Source organism: Balaenoptera borealis (assembly GCF_965194805.1).
Source record: "Balaenoptera borealis genome assembly, chromosome: 16".
NCBI classification, from domain to species: Eukaryota; Metazoa; Chordata; class Mammalia; order Artiodactyla; family Balaenopteridae; genus Balaenoptera; species Balaenoptera borealis.
In genome coordinates, this window is record NC_138872.1 from 65,339,934 (window position 1) to 65,363,002 (window position 23,069).

Here is a 23,069-nt window from a genome sequence, read left to right on the forward strand (position 1 = left end):
CCTCCCAGCTTGCACCGCGCCTCCCGCAAGTAAAACGCCCTCCATCGCTGGGCCTAGACGCGTACCCAGGCGCGCAAAGCACCTCGGGGATTGTAGTTTTCTGGAGGCCCAACCGGTCCAACGGCCCGGAAGCAACCACCGGAAGTGCCGGCCCTAAGAGGTGGAGTCCGGGCGGCGGCGGCAGCGGCGGCGGCGGCGGTTGCCAGGAGCCCGCGTTGCCGCCTGAGCACCGTAATATGGCGGGGAGGAGGAGGAGGAGGCGGCGGTGGATGGAGCTGCTCTCAGTCAGTACCAATTGAGCAGTTTGTTTCCTGCCAAGGCCCGTAGCGAGGGGAGGAAAGCTGCCGCGGCCGTGGGAGAACAGGTGTGTGCGTGAGAGGGGCCTTGACTCAGCGGGTTCGGTTGCGAGGCCGCAGGGCGGGCGGAATGGGCGCGCTGAGTATCTGAGGGCGGGCTCTGCACGGAACCCGAGCGAAGGTGCCGGGCTCTTGGGCCTTGAGGCTCTGGAAAGGCTCCGGGTGGGCGGAGGCGGATATCCCGGGGGCCGGCGGCACCGGGCGCGGAGGTGATGCTCAGATGCTGGCACCGTCCTGGGGGTGTTCGGGATGGAGCCTTATCAGAGGAGTTGGGGGAGGTGGGCTTGGGGCGCTAGGGTGAGGGCAGAGGGTCCCCAGTAAATAAACTCGGGCCAGACCCGAGGAACCACCTCCTGTTGATAAAAGTGGTTGGGCCGTTTTTTTTTCTGGCGAGGGGAGCGACCCCAGGGTGTGCACTGGCCATTTCTGAACGGCAGTTACCGCCAAGCAGAGACCCTAGGAGCGCTGTTTACTCTGCCTTTGCGATTCTCTGGGGGCAGAAGCATGAAGTAAAAAAAGGAAATTCTCTTTATTACCCATGATGCTACTGGGTGGTTCCCATCCTTTGCTTCTATCTGGTTGTAATACCAGTTCCCTACCCCCCAGTTTAGGCAAATGTCAGGCGCCTAGAGAGTGATTTAATGGGGAGGGGTCTGGACACAGCAAAATGAGGAAGCTGTTGTCCCCCTTTCCACGTTTTTAAGTTAAATTGAATCTTACCAGGAACCAAGTACTGTCGCTGCCCTCCAGGAGTTCATAAACAAGTGAAAAAAATCATAATCATCATCATCCTCTTCGAAATAAAAGGCGCTCCCATTTATTGATGCTTTCTGCATATCCTACGGTATACTAATGAATCCTCACAGAATCTCTTTGAGAGAGATACTCTTGATTATCCCTATTTTACAAATGAGGAAACTGAGACAGAGATGGTAAGTGAATTGCCAAGAACATACAGCTAGTGTGTGTGCCTGAATAAGAACCTTCCCCTTTATTGCCTCCACAGGAAGTTTGTTTTTAGGAGGACTGATGGGTAAACAACCAGCTAACAACTGAAAACAAGGCAAGATGTGTTCTGTGTTACTTTTACCATTCCCTTCAGTGACAATTCTGATAGAGCACTGGTGAGGAGTAGGTAGCAGAATCGTGAGTCTATGGGGTTTGCAAAGAGCCTCATTTGGAGAAGGATCATCGTCTAAATGGAGAAGACAGGGCATATCTGCACTTGATGCAGCCAACAAATTATTAATTCATGTGGACCAGTAATGCCTGCTGGTAAAGTATGGGGCAGCAGATTTGTGGTTGGAGTGGCCTTGTAGTCAAGGCTCCCTTAAAATAAAACCCTGCTGACAGAGGTAACTGTGGCGTGAGAAGCGAAGTGCCCTCTTGCTTGATCATATAAGATACAGACGCTTGCTTTTTAAATGGTTGCCTTTGCAGTTTAGAGGTACCAGTTTCTCTGAGAATAGGGTCATCTATGAAAGTCATTCTCAAAATTCCATTCTTCCTTGCTAGCTTCTTTGCTGTCTTCTTTTTTCTGGTTTACGTTATTGTTTGAGCTAATTATCCTAATTTATTTATTCAATATTTTTATGAAGTGCCTATTGTGTACAGACACTGTCCTATGTAATGGGGATTCAGTGGTGAGCAAGACTGAGAAGGTACCTGTGCTTATGGAGCTTACATTTTGGTGGAGGAAGAAAGACAAAAACCAAGGAAATAAACAAGATAATTTCAGATAGTGGTAAGTGCTATGAAAATTGGGAAACAGCAGGGTAGTGTGATAGTGAAGGGTTAATTTAGGGTGCAGGGTTAATTTAGTTGGGATAATCAGGGACGGCCTCAGAAGAGACCTCCAAGCTGAGACTAAAGGATGAGAATGATCCAGTCATGCTCTAGGGTCACTTGGTAATTTCCATAATCATCATATTAGACTTGTATTTGGATGTTTAATACCCTATTATAGGCTATAAGTTATGCTATAATAATATATTGCTGTATGTCTGCAATATGTATGACAAACATATACTGTTTAAGGGATGTGAATTTAACTTTCTGAAACAATGAGGCATATTTTTTATATGATGTTGTTGAAAGAAATATAAAACTTTTGCCATAAAGATATTTTATTTCCTTAAATTTCCCAGACCTTGCGTGCTTTGCTTGTGTGTCCATTGGAAGTATATTACATTAATTGTATGAGTAATCTGTTTTGGTTTCTTGTAATGCTGGATGCATGGGTTGTGTTAAAAAATCTTTTGAAGTATTTTAGTAGAAATGGGGTCATTTGAATTTCTCTTATATCTTAGCTTCTGCCTATTTTGATTGTTAAGATATCATAATGTGGGTTGAAGTCTAGATTAAAAAAGGAGGCCTTGCTATGGTTATCATGCAGTAAGGTGTTATGTTTTGTTTTTTACTTTTGCTTGTCTTATGAATATAAGTTTGCAAAATAATCTCATTTACACTCTAGAGAACCATTTCTTTGAAATTAAACTCTCAGTTTGCATAAATGAATGTAGAAATAATTAGAATTGATGGGATGGTAGGAAGAAGTCTTGCTATTAATAAGATTACCAGTTGGTCAAAAGTAGCAATATATCTTTTTTCATAATCTAATCATAATTTTGAATATGATTTTTCTTCATTTCTAACTGTGACATTATTTGTCCCTGATACGTTAGCGTACTAAATTTTTAAGTACCTTGAGGCTTAGGGCAGTATCGTATTGTATCTTATTTCATGTTTGCATATCCCACGTCATGAATTGATTTTCCCTTCCCTCTCTCTTTTTTTCTTTGTTAATTAATTGTTTTAGAATGAACACTTAAAGAAGCATTATTGTATAAGTTTTTCTGTTTTCACAGATCATATCGTTGTTGGTTATGTGTCCAGTGATATCTCTCTTTCACTTTCCCTTTCCCTTGTTTATTTAAAGGAAACAATGCCAGACATAATGCTATGGAAACAGGCAATCAAATATTTAGCACTTGCTAGATGAATGAATTTGGTAGCTAACCCTTCCTTTTACCTTGTATTTTCATAGCCACCATCACAGTTTCCCAGAAATTGTGAAATTACTGGACTGATTATTTTAAGTGGTTTGGTGATGGTTCCACTTTTTAACAGTAAAGTAGAATTAATATGAGAGCCAGTAGATTCTGTTTTCCACTTCCGACTGATTTGGTCAGTTATCATGGAGTCAAATTATATTCTTAAGATATGCAAGTAATAGACTTTGGACTCCATGATAGAAAAAAGAACTTTTGAAAGTAAATACCAGTTTTTATTTAACTAGCCCTTTTGTCTTTTTTTTTTGGCTACAAAAACATTCCTACCTTTGTATTATTTAGGTTTTTTTTTTAATAAATAAACCGTTGCACACATTTTTCTGCTTAGATTTCTTATTTTTATTTTATTTATTTATTTATTTATTTTGGCTGCGTTGCCGTGTGCGGGCTTTCTCTAGCTGCGGCGAGCGGGGGCTACCCTTCGTTGCAGTGCGCAGGCTTTTCATTGCGGTGGCTTCTCTTGTTGCAGAGCACAGGCTCTAGGCACGCGGGCTTCAGTAGTTGTGGCATGCGGGCTCAGTAGTTGTGGCTTGCGGGTTCTAGAGCACAGGCTCAGTAGTTGTGGCGTACGGGCTTAGTTGAACCGCGGCATGTGGGATCTTCCTGGACCAGGGCTCGAACCCGTGTCCCCTGCATTGGCAGACGGATTCTTAATCACTACGCCACCAGGGAAGTCCTATTTAGTTTTCCTTGTGATGTGCAGATAAGTCCTCTTGAAGAAAAGATAATATTATGTTTTACAACTGATTTTCTTTCAGGTTTCATTGCTGAGTTCTTAGTACTTTTCTAAACTAATCACATTTAAAGATTGATTATGTACAAATCTTCAGAAATATTTAGTATATGAAGCAAGGCTTGACTGGGCAGGGTCTTGAGGTGCTTTCCTATACCCAAGAATTAGCTCCTGATCAGTGAAACAATTCTGGGAAAGCCAGTTCTAGAAATTGTGAATTCCAGGAATATTTCAGTGCCCTACAGATTTGCCAAATAAATTAAGATCTATTTTTGTCAGCACATTAAAAATGGCTTTTTTTCTCTCTTGTAGTGTGATTGTGGGAAGATGGAAGAGTTTGAGAAGTTCTGTGAGAAAATTCTTGCCAGAATCCAAGAAGCATCACTATCCACAGAGAGCTTTCTACCTGTCCAGTCTGAAAGCATCTCACTTATTCGCTTCCATGGAGTGGCTGTGCTTTCTCCACTGGTAAATGTTTTTGATTTTAAATAATCTTTTTTTCTATAGTGAACCACTAAGATAGTTCACAGAAAAGCAAAAGAAAGGCTGGCTTATAAATACCAAAAAGATGCCTGACCCTTTTCATAAGTAAAGAAATGCAAATGAGTTAGCATTTGGTTTTTTTTGTTTGTTTGGTTTTTGCTTTTTTTTTTTTTAACATATTTGATTGGCAAAGATCTGATAGGATCTAGTATTTCTTAGCTTGTGGGGAGGAGGCACTTAAAATGCACTTTTGCTCAGAGAATCGGTTGATTTTATTTTTTGATGAGCAGTTTGGTAGTGTTTATCAGAATTTAAAAGTGTGTATAACCTTTGACTCAGCAATTCCATTTTGGGGAATATCTTACAATTATACTCATCCATGTGCCTGAAGAAGTATGTGTAAGGTTATAGGAGCATTGTTTAAAAGAGCAAAAGATTGATGAACAACCTAAATGTCCATCAGTACTGGACTAGTTTAACTAACTGGTCCACTTTATAGACTCTCATTAAAATGAGTACAGTAGATCTTAATGTGTGGGCATGGAAGGATCTTCACAAGCTACTGTAAATCACTGGACACAGCATGCTCTCAGAGGCAGTATAGAGTAGTAGTTAAAAGCCTGGCTCTGGATCCTTCTGGCCTCGATTCAGATTATTGCTCTGCCACTTACCTGCTGTGTGAACTTGCAGGTCCATTTTCTTTATCTGTTAAATGAGGATAAAAAATAGTGCCTACCTCATTGGGCTGTTTTGAGGAAAACAAACTAATACATTTAAAATGCTTACAACACTACCTAGATCATAGTAGGTACTCAGTATATGCTAACTATTTGGGTTTTAAAATAAGACTGTTATCTTCTTTCTCTGGGGAGGAGTGAGGGAATATCGGATGAGAGGGAAGACACACTTTTCATCGTGTTTCCCTTTGATACTGATTGAATATTTTATAAATGTATGTGACGTTATTTCAAATCAGAAAACTTATATTACTGAAAGAAAACGAGTTTTAAATTTATTTCTTTTTTGTATAGCAGGATTTAAAAGGTCAATATTTTCTGCCAACTTTTTGTAATGAAATTTTCAACCATACAGAAAAGTTGAGAGGATAGTTCAGTGACTACCCACATATCTACCATTTAGATTCAACAATTTTTAACATTTTTGCCGTCTTCGCTTTATTGCGTTATTTGCTTTATTTAAAACTCTTTTTGCTTTATTGCTGAGCCATTTGAAAATTACAGATACATGACACTTCTCCCCTAAATATTTTGCTTTACAGTTTCCAAAAATAAGGATACTCTCCTACATAAAACTCCAATATCATATCACACTTTACGAAAGTTAATAGTAATTTTAATAGCATCTAATATTCTGTTTATATTCAGATTTCTCTATTTGTGCTCAAAATGTCTTTTATAACTTTTTTTTTCTTGTCTGGATCCAGTCAGTTCACAAATAGCATTCACTTGTTACGTTTTTTTAATCTCTGATATAGAACAGTTCCTTAATTTCTTTAAAAAATTGTTTTTTATGATAGTGAATTTTTAGAGATCTTACAGAATGCCTTACATTTTGGATTTGTCTGATTGTTTCCTCATGGTGACATTTAACTTGCCCTCTAGTCCCTGTAGTTCCTATAAACTGGAAATTAGTCTAATAGTTTGGTTAGAGTCAGGTTAAACATTTTTAGCAAGAATTCTTTGGAGATGATGCCATGTACTTCATATTAAATTAAATCAGAAGTTACATAATGTGTAGTTGTTTGTCTTTTAGTAATGTGTAGTTTGAACACTTGCTTCTACAGTGGTGACTGCCATATGACTCTAAAGGTATACATTTTCTTTTCTCTTTTTGATTAGCAAGTAAACTGTGGAATGATTCTTTGGTACCATGCAAATAAGAAAAGATTTTAAAACAGTTTTATCAGCTACTTGATGACATATTGCTTGATTAGTTTAATATAGGCCAAAATGTCTGGGCCTTGTTGTTTAGGGTCTACGACTTCATCAGTTACTTATTTGTAAGCAAAATCTAATGCTTATGGACCTTAATCCATGTTTTTAGGTTGTATTTGATAGTCAAATACTGCAACTTTGAAATAATTTTTTATGACATGTTTTCTATTTGCATAAATCTAAAATAAGTCTTGACTCCTTAACATAGTGACTAAACTTCCCAGGACTTAATAATAAAGACTTAAATCCACTAAAAAAAATATAATGCTTGGAAGCCTTCAATTTTTTCAGTACATTACATTTTTATTGGAGGTTACAATGAAGTGGAACCAAATATGTGTTCTGATTTTGTAGGCAAATAAAACATTATCTGTTTCTTCTATCATTAAACCTTTGGACATTTTCTTGAGGTAACAAAGAGGTGAAATGTATACTGATTAGAGGATTAGAAGCTAAAGAATCTAACTGAACCAGTGAAGTAAGACATTACCAAATGAAAATCTCAACAATAGCCAAAAGGGTTAATTTTATCTTTCATTTCAGAGCATTTGATAAGTGAACAGTTTTTTTTTCTTTCAACTTTTTTTTTTTCAATTGAGAATAATTACAGTAAAATGCACAGATCTTAAGTGTTAAAGTTCCATTAGTGCTGGGGACTTCCCTGGTGGCCTAGTGGTTAAGACTCCGTGCTCCCAATTCAGGAGGCATGGGTTCAATCCCTGGTCAGGGAACTAAGATCCCATATGCCACACAGTGCGACCAAAAAAAAAAAAAAACAAAAAAAGCAGTCCCATGAGTTCTCATCCATTTATAACTCACACCCACACAACATTTTCATCACCACAGAAAAATTTCATATGCTCCATCCCAGTCATCACCCCCAACCACTGTGCAGATTTCTTTCACTGTAGATAGTTTTACCGGTTACACACATTTTTAATCATTCTGGTTCAAAACTGCCTGATTTTGATATTTTTACATTTATGAGAAATAATTACATATTTATGATGTTTTTCAGCTTAATATCGAGAAAAGAAAGGAAATGCAACAAGAAAAGCAGAAAGCACTTGATGTAGAAGCAAGAAAGCAGGTTAACAGGAAGAGAGCTTTACTGACACGTGTCCAGGAGATTCTTGAAAATGTTCAGGTGTGTAATTTAAGCTCTTTTAAATTATAATTAAGAAATCATGAGTTAAGCATTGATGATAATTTTTCAGAAATAAATTTGCCTTAGTAGTTAATTACCAATATACTGTTAAGCTTGAAAAGCTTCATAATTTGTGATATTCCATTTCAGTTACTCCAAAGAAAATTCACTTGCTTGTTAGTGGTGCTCAGTACTTGAATCAGAGGGTACTTAGACAATGGACCCATACACTGAGTATAATTGCTTGTTGTCTGTGTCTTATGACTCTAAAAACATTGAATTCTCAGTGACAATGATAGAATTGGCCATTGTAGTTTACCTCTGAACTAATCAGACTATTGACTCAATGACCTTATTCTCATTCTCTGCTAAAGTAAATAACTGTCCCCAATTTTTTTTCTGGTGAAAATTCTGCTCTTAGATACACAAATGCAATTTAGATTAGATAATAGAATTGCCTAGATGCATCTTAGATACAAATTGAAACTATTTAAACAACACATCTATACCTTTGCAATGATTTTTATTTAATTTAAATTTGTATAAACAATGTGTTTTAAGGTCTGGATCATTTCATACTAAAAACAGTGAATTAGACAAAACAAATAATTTCTGCCTTATATAACCCTGTTTTGCTGGTTACATCTTTTAATTTTTTTTATAATCTTAGGGGTTTGTGGTGTGTGTAATTCATACTAGATGATTTATGTACAATGACCCTTAGGATATTTCCGACTAACTACTACCTTCATTTCTCTGTGGGTAGTAGATTTTAATTTGTAAAGTATAATTACTGCTCATATAGAGTTTAAAAAATGTAGTGAGTAGCACAGTAAAGGTGGGTTTTTTATTTATTAGATATTTCCTATTATTGGAACAAAAATGGCATATCATTCTTGGTCCACTGAGGGAATATATCAGATATACTACTAATGAGTTTATTGTTGAGTTTGAAGACTTTCTCTGCTTAATAGAACGTGTACAATGTTGAACTATAGAGTAATGAATTAATTATGCAGATAGAGAAATTTTATATAATACAAATAGATTTCTAAGGTCTGTTTTACCTGTAAAACCTATGATTCTATGATAGATTTTGTTATTGTTGTTATTTAAATTGTCTAACCAAAGGCTTTTTTAGTGATGTACAAAAAGCATGGCTGCTGAATATCACAAATATGAAATGTTTAGCTATTTTGAGGAAATAATTTATTTTACTTAAACCTGCGAACGTGTGTCATGAGTATGTATCCCTTTTGTTTTATTTCGATTGTGAGGTTGTGACCAAGTAGATCTTGTTGTACTGTTTATTGCATAGTACCTGGAAATCATTACATGTCTTGGGATTTGTAAGGTAAAATAAGAGTGCCATATTGCCTAAGAAAAAAAACACATACAAAACAACCTAAAAATCTTTTAAAATTCAGGATTCTGGAGTGTATTCATATGATAATATGATAATGATTTCTGCCAGTTTCATATATGCTTGTATAATCTTTAGAAAACATCCTAGTTCACTTTTTGTTCTTTTGCAAAGTCGAATTATTTAGATACAAAATGTAATTTTATTTTTTTCTGTTGGATCTTTTGTGTATACAATTGTTTTCATCTTTATTAAATTTTTAACTTATTTTGCTTGTTCAAAAACTCATTAACAGGTTGCTGTTTTAAATGATCACCCAGTTAATCAAATTGAAATTTGCCTTAATGAATCAGGTTTTAAGTTGAAGTTTTTCTTATTTTTTAAGTATTAAGCTTGATGGCTGACCTATCATTTACCACAAATTTGTCTCATCATATAGAAGGATTTTAGTTAAAATTTGGAGTAAGCGTATGGGAGGCAGGAGTCTTGGTACTGAATTATTTTTTTGCTTAATCAGTGTCCTGGGCAAGTTAGTCCTTGTTAAAGAGGAATCATCTATGTAAGAAATTTAATTACTTGCTATTTATCTTACACATTGTTATCCCTAGATGATAGTTCTCGTAGGAGGAGCAGTTGGTGATGTTAAGAACATATAACCAGAAGAAGGTTGAGGAAAATGCTTCTATTCCAAGATTAAATTGCACATGAGTATATGAATGTGTGTGTATATATATGCACATATGTTCATATTTGTATCAGATTAGATAAATGACTTTTTTCCTTTTCTTTCTTTCTTTCTTTATTTTTGGATGCACCTGGCGGCATGTAGGATCTTAGTTCCCCAACCAGGGACTGAACCCGCGCCCCCTGCAGTGGAAGTGCGGAGTCTTAACCACTGGACCGTGAGGGAATTCTCTTTTAATCTGTTAATAAATAGGCCAGGATGACCAGTAGATGCTTTTTATAGTAATTTGAGCTCCATGTGATATAGAATACCATAGAAAAGGTCATCTGAGTTTTTATTTGTGTTTTCAAATATTAGAACTCTGAATCTTCAGTTTCAGTTTCACTTTAGAAAACAATGAAATCAAAGGCTTTTTGTGTAGTGAGGAAATATTACTTTTTATTTCTTAAATTTATTTTTTTTAATTAATTAATTTTTTGGCTGATCCACACGGCATGTGAGGTTAGTTCCCCAAGCAGGGATCGAACCTGTGCCCCCTGCAGTGGAAGTACAGAATCCTAACCAATGGACCACCAGGGAATTCCTGGAAATAATAATTTTTAAATTTCCTTTTTCAGGTTAGAAAAGCACCTAATGCCTGTGATTTTGATCAGTGGGAGACTGAAACCGTTTACTCTAATTCAGAAGTCAGAAACTTGAATGTTCCTGCTACACTTCCAAATATCTTGCCAAGCCCTACTGAACACTCTACTTTAGCAAAGTTTGAAAAGATAACTGGAATTTTGCCATTGAATACTGAGGACCAATTTAAATCTAATGGGATAGACTTAGCTAGGGACTCAGAAGAATTCAATTATCTGAAGCAATGTGATAGTTCAAATATTAGCCACGCAGAAAACGAAGCTTCTCTAAAGACCTCCTCAACAGCTGCACAAGAACCACTTATTTCTGGTGGTCTCTTTCCAACAAATGAAGAACAAGATCCATCACTTTTGGAGGAAGTTACTCCCGATCCCTACATAATGAGTCTTCAGAAGCTGATGAAAAAGTCAAAGGAATATATAGAAAGAGAGCAGTCTAGACACAGTCTGAGAAGTAGTGCAAAGAGGAGTGTTAATGAGAGTTATTCAGACAAAGAAAATGATGCTCTTAAAGTGACTGACTGTGAAAAGGAGAAGGCCCAGTTGATGGGCAAGCACTGTGGTTCAGTTATTCCTGACAAACCAAGCCTTAATAAATCAAATGTTCTTCTCCAAGGTGCTTCCACTCAAGCAAGCAGCGTGAATACATCCATTTTAGGTAGCTTTTCTAAAGTGGACGTACCTGTACCAACTGGCCATTCCACTGTTTTAGAGCCTGATTCTGATTTTAAAGGCATTCCCACTTTTGTTACTGAAAATAATGTTATCAAAAGTCTTAGTGGTTCATATGCCAAATTACCTAGCCCAGAGCCAAGCCTAAGTCCTAAAATGCATCGAAGGTGTTCTAGGCCATCATCAGCATGTCATATACTTATAAATAACCCAATAAATGCTTGTGAATTAAGTCCTAAAGGAAAAGAACAGGCGGTAGACTTAGTTGTTCAAAAAACTGATGAAAAAACAAATATACCTGAAACTGTGCCAGAGTTACCAATTGATTTAGCAGGAGTTTGTTCAAGCAAGGTTTATGTCAGTAAAAATACATCTGAAGCCATACAGGAAATGGTTTTAGGTAAATCAAATCAGGTATGTCAATCTTCAGGAAGTCAATTAGAAAATAAAGTTATTCATGGACTTGCTATCATGGAAGGTCAGTTAACATCTGATGGGAGAGGACCACACAAAATGGACAGTACATGTACTGCAGTGGAAAGATTGCATGAGCCATATGCCACCAGTCAATGTATAGTGAGTCAAAACTTTGGGACTGTGAGTGGACTCAAGTCAGCCAATGTGTTAGAGAAAAACTCCTGCAATTTCCAAATGGGACTGAATAAGTCTTATGACGTAAAAAACCCATCTCCTTTACTGATGCAAAACCAGAATACCAGACAGCATATGGACACCCCTACAGCGTCCTGTGGAAATGAACAATTTTTGGATAACAGTTTTGAGAAAGTTAAACGGAGACTTGATTTAGATATTGATAATTTGCAAAAAGAAAACTGGCCTTATGTCATAACAACTGGAATAGCTGAACAGGAAAGGCAACATTTGCCAGAAAAAGGATACTCTAAGGGGTCTGTCTACATCAACAAGAATAAAATATTAGAAAGTAGTTCCAAAGGTAAGATAGCTTCGAAGTGTTTACTATCTGCCAAGCAGGTAGCATCTCTATTTAATACCCTTAATTGACAATTAATAATTGTCAGAATAATAATAATTGCAGAATAATTATAATTGTCTTCATCTGTTCATTTATCAGAGCATCACTAGCTACAGTTTACTGCCATTTGATAGGCTTTCTGAAAGGATTTTCCTATTTAAATTATGAATCTTTCACAATCCACTTGGTATTACAGAGAATATTGTTAATGACTGGAGGAAAAAGTTCTTGCATGAAACATCACTCATAGTTTTAATCCAGTATATTGCTATGATGTCTTCCTTTTGGACTATGGTTTCTAATATTTTCATCAGCTTGCCCTTTCATTTGTAATGAGATCTTCATGTAGTTGGCCCTTTAGTAAACACTTTAACACTAAATTATTAGAGAAGATATCACAAATAAGGCTCTGTGAGTAGTGTTTCAAGAGTGGTGTCTTTATTAATGAAAATTATTTCAAATTTCTTTCTGTTGCATCTAGTGTTATATCAACAGTAACTTGTTAAAACATGTCTTTACTCCTTACTTTGTTGTCATGGCTCATAATTCTTCATTACTGATGTGGAAGACATATAAATCAAGTAAATTAAGTTTTTAGACACAGACATTTCAACTCTAATGGGATATGTATCCTCCTGAAAAAAACTTCATATTCTGTAAAATTGCACACTAAAAGTAACAAGGTTTATAGGAAAAATAGGGTTGGGTTGGGGCAGACTGCACAACACCTGTGCGACTTTATAAGCATTCTAATAAAAACAGTTGATATCTGAGGAGCCAGCTTGGCTTCTCCAAGTAGATGACATAGCAGGCTAGTAGCTGTCTCGGTGAATACCAAAAGTACACAGACTGACCAAGTGGCAGTTCTGGCTGTGCTTTCACAGGAGGAAGGCCAGTGCGTGTGAGATGAGGCCAGGCATGGAGGCAGCCGGCTTGCTATCAGAGTGGGCAAGGGCGGCAGTGCATTGTGCCGAGAGCTGCCCGTTGCTTGGCTGCCTGCCTCGGGCACACCTCCCAGAGAGGGATCCCCTGGACAGGCACTCATTTATAAAGTTTTTAAGGTAGAGCTGAATGGACTCCAGTTGTTGGCTGAGTGGTTGAGTGGAGGGCCTTTTTCCTTTCTTGCTGAATGTTACAATTCAACTGCTTTTCCAGCCCCCCCTTGCCTATAAAAAAATTGCATGTGAACAACTGCAAATTGTTGTAGCTGAATAAAATGTATTTAGGAACAAATTATCAGAATACCATGGCAGGTAGGACAAATATAATGCGCTTATCTTCAATGAAAATCATTGACTGTGTATTTGGAAAGAAGGATTCTTTGAATTTAGTTGAATTATAGTGGATTCCTAAATATCTATGTGCTACATCTGTGTAATACTTGATATTTCAACATTTCAAAGTGTCACACCACTTTCTATTCAGTAAGTTGCATAGTCATACTGATTTAATAAATTTTTTAGTTAGTAATTAAAATATCTAGAATTTTAATATCCAATCTTTTTTGGAGCCTCAAGCTGAGTAGCTTTACACTGTAAAAGCAACATTTATTTTAAAAAAGTAAAACAAAGCAAAAGTAGAAGCTACAATACCAGAGACCCTGGAGAAGGACAAGAGTGAAGAAAATAAATGGAGGTGAGATGCACATGAGAACCACATCGTGAAGTTAGTTGCAGTAAGGAGAATTGGACGGAACATATAGTCTTGGCTTTATCAGTTCAGATCATGATGGGATCTGTCGAACGAGTGGGTTAGGGTGATGAGATACAGACCTTTAGTGGCATGAAATGAGAGGACGGCAAAAGAGAACGTGATTCAAAGTAGGGACCTGGCTATATCTTGATTGTACTAGGTCAGATCCAGGAATACTCTCTGGTCAGAAGCGTAATTTAAATTGATGTTATAAAAATCAGATATTACTAAATTTTCTAAATTTGAGGGGACATGTTTCTTTTCAGAAGGCGAGGAGATATTAAAAAGCAAGATGTTAGCTTTCGAAGAAGTGCGGAAGAGACTAGAAGAGCAGCACGCCCAGCAGTTATCGCTACTCATAGCTGAGCAGGAAAGGGAACAGGAGAGACTGCGAAAGGTGAGGAATTAAAATGTAGGGATATAGGGCTGGTGAGTGGAGTTTTGGTCATGTATAGGATACTTATAATTGTTACCCTTGTATAGCTTAATCTAAGGGGGTCATTGATTTTCATACATGGAGAGTATTTAAAAAAAAGTGACTTTGGAATTATCAAATTTTTTTTAACATCTTTATTGGAGTATAATTGCTTTACAATGGTGTGTTAGTTTCTGCTTTATAACAAAGTGAATCAGCTATACATATACATATATCCCCATATCTCTTCCCTCTTGAGCCTCCCTCCCTCCCACCCTCCCTATCCCACCCCTCTAGGTGGTCACAAAGCACCAAGCTGATCTCCCTGTGCTATGCGGCTGCTTCCCACTAGCTATTGGTTTTACATTTGGTAGTGTATATATGTCCATGCCACTCTCTCACTTTGTCCCAGCTTACCCTTCCCCCTCCCCGTGTCATGGAGAGTATTTTTATTGCCAAAGTGTGAGTTAAAATATTTTGATCCTTATCTAAAAATAAATGCATAATTTATCAAAAGGATACTTAATTGAATCCTTGATTCAAAATTTTTAATATTTTTAAAAGGTATTTTGTAAGTAGATGCTGAAATATGCATTCTGTAAGAGTATATCATAAGAGGAAGGACACTTGTTTTAAGATTATCACATTTTAAAATCAATTAAATAGTCAATTTTATTTGAGGGAGGAGAACCTGAAATAAATAATAATTTGCTGATAATCATACATACTTTTAGCTGAGCCTAAAATACTATTTGGAGATGTAATGAAAAGAGCTACCATATTATAATAAACTGTTAATCTATAGGAAATAGAAGAACGGGAGAAAATGTTAAAAGAGAAGAAGGTGATTACAGCAGAAGCCTCTGAATTGGGCATTAGCAATGCTGTGGACTTAGAATGGAGAAAGATAAGTGACTCTGGTTTACTAGAAACAATGCTGTCTCAAGTGGACTCACTCCATACTTCAAATTCAAATAGTTCTGGTAAATATTTAAAAAAATCCTTTTCCATTTTGAAAAAATTATCCTATAGTAAGATATCTTATTTGGCACACTTTAAAATTGTACCTCCTTTCTGTAAGTCATTCCACATCCAACCCACTGCTATTTGCCAGCTGCTTAGGAACTGGTGAAAAATGAAATGATAGCAGCAGATCAAAGACCAGTGAGCAGGTTCATGAGAAAAGCCACCTTAGCAAGGAAAATATCAGGAAATTTGACTCAGAGCCTGGTCTTTATTCATTCAAGTAGCAGGTGATATTCTTCAAGTGATAACACAGTTTGCTATCTCCTGAATGATCTTGAATTACATCTCATTACCCAGTCCCAATAAGAGCTTATCTTCACATCTTCAATTATCCTGAGATGCTGTTTGTGTTGAAAAGATCCATCTGGTGCATAAGCTTGAAGTCCATAAATATTTTAAGTCTGCTGTGGATCAGTTTCAGAGTTGTTATTCTTAATGAGTGTCATGTTTATTTGGATGGTCTGTGTATTCTAATTATTTGACATCAAGTATAATACTTTATGTATATTTCTCAAGGTTTCACAAGTTCTGCCCTACAACACAGCTTTGGTTCTGCAAATGAAGTACCATTCTACCTCTGGGGATCATCAGCTAGTGGCTTGACCAAACTCTCAGTAACAAGGCCTTTTGGAAGGGCCAAAACTAAATGGTCTCAGGTGGGCAAACTTAAAGATATATGCATGCATGTCTGTCTGTCTATATCTTTTCTAAAGAGCTATGTTATCTTAGGTTGTACAAATGAGGCATAAATATTTTGCAATACATCAAAAGCTTAGCTTTTATTAAAGATTAAACTACACAGAGTAAACACATATAGAAGAATTTAGTTCATTGTAATAGATTAAGAAAAACAATCTTGAGTATAATGCTCAGATTATTAAAATGTTGTGTCTATCTTATTTCTTCTAGGTTTTCAGTCCAGAAGTACAAGCAAAATTTAACAAAGTAACTGCAGTAGCAAAAGGATTTCTTACTCGTAGGCTCATGCAGACAGATAAGCTGAAACAACTTCGACAAACTGTAAAAGTAAGAGGATTGTGTAAATTGTGTTACATTTCTGTCTGTTCCTATCAGTGTTGTGACAGCTGAGTTGACAAATTAGTTCAGAACTTAGGCAGATCAAACATTTTTTAGTCACATAATATAGGCTTTTAGAAATTGATTAATCTCATTCAGATAATTTTTAAAAATATGTAAATGAAGTAGTTTGTGCATTTTTTTGTCTAACTTTAAAGTGAGTGCTGTTTTGACTTCTGATGTAATAGTTTTGTGTTCTTCATTTCGTTTTGACTGAGAAAAAGAACAAAAGGAAACTCCAGTGATCATGAAATCTTTCTAGAAAAATGAAGGAGCATTTCTTCTTTCAGGATACTATGGAATTCATAAGAAGTTTTCAGTTGGAAGCACCATTAAAGAGAGGTGTTGTTTCAGCACAAGATGCTTCTCTTCAGGAAAGAGTGTTAGCTCAGGTAATGCATGTATCCTCAAGGCTCTTAGGAAATGGAAATGTTTTATTTCTCTGCCTTCACTGAACCACTGAAAGTAGGTTTCAATGAAAACTTTAACCTTTTTCTCTAAATAAGAGCATACATAATACTACTGGCCTCTAACCTCATCTTTTTAAATGGGTATAATATTTTCTTCTTTTGAACTTAGTTGCGAGCTGCCCTGTATGGTATTCATGACATATTCTTTGTAATGGATGCAGCTGAAAGAATGTCTATTCTACATCATGATCGAGAAGTTCGCAAAGAGAAAATGCTCAGGCAAATGGTATGTTACATGACATTTAAACTAGTGAGTGAAAAAAAACCTCTATTTCTTTTATACTCACAAATTATTTCTGATACCAAATGTGTGGGTTTTCCCCCCCACACCAGATCTCTGACACCAGCTGAGTGTCCTACAATTCAATTCAGTTCTGATACCATCTACCTGGAGTTAGTATCAGATCCTACATGTTAAGGAGGCAGTCTTATGAGACTGCCCCCACTTCAGATGCCAATCTCATTAAATAAATCTTTAGGAAAAAATAGGAAAGAACTTTTGTACTTGTTTAGATACATATTAATTATACATGTTAATTCAAGGGTTAAGTACATTTTATTAATAATTATGTTGCTTCTGACCAACTGGCTATAAAATGGGGTTCCCATGCCTCCCTCCTCGGGTTTGAAAATTTTTCTAGAATGGTTCACAGAACTCAGGGAAACACTTGCTTACATTTAATGGTTTATTATATAATAAAGGATACAGTAACAGATACAGATGAACAGCCATATAGAGAGATGCATAGGGCGAGGTGTGGAAGGGTCCTGAGAGCAGGCGCTTCTGTCCTGTGGAGGGTGTGTGCCACCTTCCCAGCATGTGGATGTGTATTTTAGTGTTTTTATGGAGGCTTCATCACGTAGGCATGATTGATTATTGACTCAATCTCTAGCCTCTGTCCTGTCCCCGGAGGATAGGGGTGAGGCTGAAAGTTTCAAGGTTGTAATCGTGCTTGGTCTTTCTGGTGACTAGCCCTCATTCAGAGCCCACCAAAAGTTGTCTTATTAGAACAAAAGATACTTTGGGGAATTTCCCTGGCTGTCCAGTGGTTAAGGCTCGGTGCTTTCACTGTCGGAGCCCGGGTTCAAAAAAATTGCTTCTATCCCCCGGGAAATTTCAAGGGATTTAGGAGCTCTGTGTCAGGAACTGAAGTCAAAGATCAAGCATTAGAACAAAAGATGCTCCTATCACTCAGGAGATTTGATTAAAAGGGTTTTAGGAGCTTTGTGTCAGGAACTGGGGTCAAAGACCAGATATTAATAGGAACCAGGGGCAGATCAATCAATTGATTGATCTATCTATAATTACTTCACATTGAGGCTCTTCTGGGTTTGGTGTAATTGATACTAAATATCATTCTTTATTGACTTTAGCACCCATCCTACAATTCTTTTTTTTTTTTTTTTTAATATTTATTTATTTAGTTTTGGCTGAGTTGGGTCTTCATTGCTGTGCACGGGCTTTCTCTAGTTGCGGCGAGCGGGGGCTACTCTTTGTTGTGGTGCACAGGCTTCTCATTGCGGGGCTTCTCTTGTTGCGGAGCATGGGCTCTAGGCGTGCGGGCTTCAGTAGTTGTGGCTCGCGGGCTCCAGAGTGCAGGCTCAGTAGTTGTGGCTCACGGGCCTAGTTGCTCCGCGGCACATGGGATCCTCCCAGACCAGGACCCGAACCCGCGTCCCCCGCATTGGCAGGCGGACTCCCAACCACTGCGCCACCAGGGAGGCCCCCATCCTACAATTCTTAAAACAGGTAGTTCCCAGGATTACCAGTAATATTTAAATCTGTAGACAAACTTAAAAGAAATTGGCAAGAATTACATACTGTTTTTGTGATTAGATTTTTTAGTTAAGTGTTACATATTGCTTGGATGACTCATAAAAAACTGTCGGCTGCTCCTGATTGAATTTCCTTGAAACTGTCATGTATATTTTACCTCTTTTGGAAATCAGAGTTAGAAAAGAGGCTCCAAATTAATTTGAAATACAGTTGATCCTTGAACAACGTGGAGGCTTAGGGGTGGCCCACAGTCAGAAATCTCAGTGTAACTTCTGACTCCCCAGCAACTTAACTACTAATAGTCTACTGTTGACCAGAAGCCTTACCAATAACATAAACAGTCAATTAACACATATTTTGTATGTTATATGTATCATATACTGTATCCTTAAAAGAAAATAAGTTAGAGAAAAGAAAATATTAAGAAAATCATAAAGAGAAAATATATTTACAGTACAGTACTGTATTTATCAATACCATAATTTATGTTGTCTGTTTATAAGATGAATCGTGTCTGTTAAGTACCTACATCAATATTGTCTTATATGATACAAAACACTGTAGATGTTATATGTATTACTAACGGTAGACATCAAAAATGAAAAGATAAAAAAAAAATGAAAAGATAATGTGAAAAACAAGTTCACATTTATTTACAGGTATAACAATTCATGCATTGATAATGAGGAAGCAGCAATACGTTTGATTTATGGGAACCTAGTGTAATCAATATGATTGCTTCACAGTAGCCTAGCCTGTACACTAAGGAATAAATTGTTATAATCATGGCATACAGTGTTGTCATATTCATAATACAGTATTGGAAACAGTGTTACATTTAAAAAAAAAAAAAACACGTACCTGTGATGATAGGCTGTAGTTGAGAGAGAAGAGAGGGAGAGGGAGGCAGAGAGAGAGAGAAAGAGCAAGAGGCCTGCATACTGTATGGTAACGTAACTCTTTGAAAGCAGTTATAAAACAGTAAGGAAACTAACACATTAATTTTATATTAAATATCACTCACCTTATGCTTATGTAAGAATAGACTAGTATATACATATATTTTATGCATACATGACATAAAATTTTTTTTCATATTTCTAGGTTATGTGGTTCATCTGTGAGTTTTTTAAAGTTGTCATAAATCTCCAAAAAATTTTCCAATATATTTGTTGAAAAAAAATCTGCATGTAAGTCACTTGTGCTGTTCAAATCTGTGTTGTTCAAGGGTTAACTGTATATCAGAGTGTTGGAGATCTGTGGTTTGAATCAATGATCTTAGTGTGGTTGGCAAAAGAAAAACAAGCCAAATTTATACTATTTTATTGGGAAAAATAATTTTAATTATTTAATTAAAAAAATTAGACTGCTTCAATTGTAAAGACTAAGTTAAAGTTCAAAATGCCAGTAAGAGAAGCTTTTCCATGCAATTTGAGATCATCCAATACTATACTTTAGTGGTATTACTGGTACCCCTACAGCTTCATGTTACTTTTGTATTTTAAAGGATAAAATGAAAAGTCCACGAGTGGCTCTTTCAGCTGCAACACAGAAGTCTCTTGATAGGAAGAAGTACATGAGGTAAGTTTTTTTCATGTCTTGTCATATTCTAATTTAATTATTATCAAGCCAATTAATTTTAAGCAACTGTTGGTTTGTATATTCAAATTAGAAATAAAGAATTGTTAACTCTTCTGCAGCTGAGGTGATAGAAATCCCTTTATATAGATAGTTTTGGTGGTAAAATCTGATTTTATCTTTAGATAAATGTATTAACTAATAAATTTGTCAACGTTCAACTTGTGTAATTGATAGCTAATCAAGTAATCTTAAAAATACTTAAATCCTTATATTCAGTGTTAATTTTATATCTTTTAAATATATTCTTTTTCAAATATCCTAAAGACTTCTTAGCGGGAAAAACTTAATGCAAATAATATTCTGAAACTATCCTATTAAAACTCTTCTTTCTTGAAATTTGTCTTTAGTATGCTTATTACAGGTCTTTCAGTAGTGCACCAACTTTGAAATGATGATTTGTTTCTGTCATCCTGTATCACATTTCTAATCATGTGTTTTCCCCCTTTCTAAATACATTATTTGTGTGTCCTTATTTTTATATTGTGTTAGAGCTGCAGAAATGGGAATGCCAAATAAGAAATTTCTGGTTAAGCAAAATCCTTCTGAAACAAGGTGAGAAAAATCACTTAGTCTCAGTAAGAGGCTCTTTTTTAACTTTTAAGGAAAAGAAAATCTTATAAATCCCAAGCTTGTTTTTTGTTGGCTTTGTTCTACTTTACATCAGTAAATCTCTCCCTGTTGGGGTGGAGGGTCACAGAGTCAGAATCCATAGTAACACCTGGTCATATACGTGGTCATGTGCCAGACCAGATGTTCGTGGAGCTTTCTCTAGGACATGCTATCTCTGATGGAAATATGAGCCCCATATGTCCTGAGTTCAGTCTACAGTCCAAGGGGTCTTTGATACTTACTTAAAAACCTTAGAAAGCTAGCTTAATGTTTCTGACCTGTTTTCTGCTCTTACAAGAGTGATGTTTTGTTTCTCAGATGTTTGAAAGGAAAAATTCCTTCTGTAAAGTATGTAAATAAATTATCTAAAAGCACAAGGATTAATATTTGTGTTAGACATCTCTTTCCTGATAAAAAAACCGAGGTTTGTTCTTTTGGTGAGCAAATAAGCACCATATTGATACACTTTAATCAATTTGTTTTGCATTGTGATAATGTATAGGCCAAATCATTGCATCGTTGACTTCTGCCTCACTGTTTCTTTCATCTGTTGAAAGAACGTGGGGGAAAAACTGAATTTATCCTATTGAATTAATTTTTTATTTACCTTGTCAACAGAGTCCTTCAGCCAAATCAAGGACAGAATGCACCTGTTCATAGGCTACTGAGTAGACAAGGGTAAGAATTCAACACACATGGGTATTTAAAAATATTCAAATCAAGATTAGCTTTGAGAGGGATTAGCTTTTTATATAAAGGATAACTATTTTCAAATGCGATCTTTCTATAGTATTAGGAAGAGCTTTTAACGTTTTGTTCAAAGATAACCCTTTGATGTACTGTTGTGTATTATATTTTAATTATCATCTTATGTTGGCGTGTTTCTACTTTCCATTTCATACCATTTAGCTCATTAAATAATGTAAACATCCACATAGTAAGTTCAACATCACCAAAGTGTTTCTCCAACAAAGCGTAAGTCATGGTTATAGTCTCCTGACGAAGGGAAAGGTATAGTTTCTTTACTGTGCGCATGCATGAGACTTAATTCTTTTCAAGCTTATTTGTGCTTTGAACGGTTGATGCAGTATGGTTGCTTTTTTTGAATGTTGAACATTTAGAACTTAATGCAAGTGACTTATTAATTTTTTTATATTCAATTAGAACCCCTAAGACATCAGTGAAGGGGGTTGTGCAAAATAGACAGAAGTCTTCACAGAGCAGAGTGCCTAACAGAGCGCCTGTTTCAGGTGTGTAGCAAACAAATTCCTGAAACCCATTCAATAGAAAGACGTGCACAAGCTGCCCCATGACCCAGGCCATACCAGTGGGATAGAGTGTCTTTCCTTGCCACCATAATTTTGGCATATTCACCGTCATTCCTACTAGTGATCATTTGTATTAGTATTTTGCAGCAGTCAGGAGATCTTAGTGAAACTGTGGTTCCAATCTTGATTTCTGTAAATTCCATGGAGACACTATGTATTTTTTAATCTGAAAACTTTGTAGAATTATACATGCTTAACTCAGAAAAGTTTTTATAAATGAATAAAATATAATGATGTGATGTCTAAATCTGTGCATGTCTATTCAGCTTTGGGGAGGTGTATCACCCAGGAATATTTGTATCTGCACATAAGGGGAAGAATTTCTCTCTGACCACAAGGTCACATGTGAATATGCCAAGTGGGAGGGGGTGAAGTCTTAATCTTTTGCTCAGTAAGAAGCTTGAGCTAAATTTCTCTTTATGTTCGTTATTTGAGAATTATTTAAGGGCTAAGCCAAAAAGTGTATTTTAAAATCCTATTTATGGTGGCAAAAAGACAAATTCAGTGTTGAGCTAATGCAAAACCCTTAAGCTAATGTTTTAATATTTTTTAGGTGTCTTTGTTAAGGCACTATGGTAACTCACCAAAAATTATGTGATCCATTAAAAATACTTTCAAAATGCTTTGCTTTAACTAGACTGCTTTCTAAACATTTACAAGAAACCTAATCACCAGGCAATTAAAATTAAATCTTTAATCAATTCTAGTGTTCTCATTAATACACCATTATTCATATTTTAGAGCTTTTATTACTAAGTAATTTTCTCCAAATTAGGAGGGAATAAGCAACATAAATTTTTTCATGTTATTCACATAATTTCAAAGAGGGAACAAGATATTAATCACAACTTTGAATTGATTGCTCGCCTTTTGCATGTATATATAGTGAGTTTAATTCATAATGTTGAATATATAGAGGATAATTTAAAAGGTC

General features: G+C 36.3%; 1 protein-coding gene across 10 annotated transcripts in view; it reads left to right on the forward strand.

Annotated features, from left to right (window-relative positions):
* The first annotated feature begins 146 nt into the window (after positions 1 to 146).
* CCP110 (centriolar coiled-coil protein 110) overlaps positions 147 to 23,069 on the forward strand; it is a 28,642-nt gene continuing 5,719 nt past the window's right edge. The window contains exons 1-16 of one of the 10 annotated variants that reach the window (XM_082362412.1): positions 147 to 364; positions 1,363 to 1,419; positions 1,955 to 2,100; positions 4,473 to 4,628; positions 7,617 to 7,745; positions 10,411 to 12,061; positions 14,062 to 14,189; positions 15,013 to 15,190; positions 15,750 to 15,889; positions 16,143 to 16,259; positions 16,601 to 16,702; positions 16,890 to 17,006; positions 20,065 to 20,138; positions 20,688 to 20,750; positions 21,426 to 21,485; positions 21,972 to 22,057. In XM_082362412.1, coding sequence (XP_082218538.1) covers positions 4,488 to 4,628; positions 7,617 to 7,745; positions 10,411 to 12,061; positions 14,062 to 14,189; positions 15,013 to 15,190; positions 15,750 to 15,889; positions 16,143 to 16,259; positions 16,601 to 16,702; positions 16,890 to 17,006; positions 20,065 to 20,138; positions 20,688 to 20,750; positions 21,426 to 21,485; positions 21,972 to 22,057 — 2,986 coding nt within the window. In that variant the 5' untranslated portion in view covers positions 147 to 364; positions 1,363 to 1,419; positions 1,955 to 2,100; positions 4,473 to 4,487. Of the gene's footprint in view, positions 365 to 1,362; positions 1,420 to 1,954; positions 2,101 to 4,472; positions 4,629 to 7,616; positions 7,746 to 10,410; positions 12,062 to 14,058; positions 14,190 to 15,012; positions 15,191 to 15,749; positions 15,890 to 16,142; positions 16,260 to 16,600; positions 16,703 to 16,889; positions 17,007 to 20,064; positions 20,139 to 20,687; positions 20,751 to 21,425; positions 21,486 to 21,971; positions 22,058 to 23,069 lie in introns of those variants that run through there. The other 9 variants (XM_082362407.1, XM_082362409.1, XM_082362410.1 and 6 more) reach the window with 9 other exon arrangements.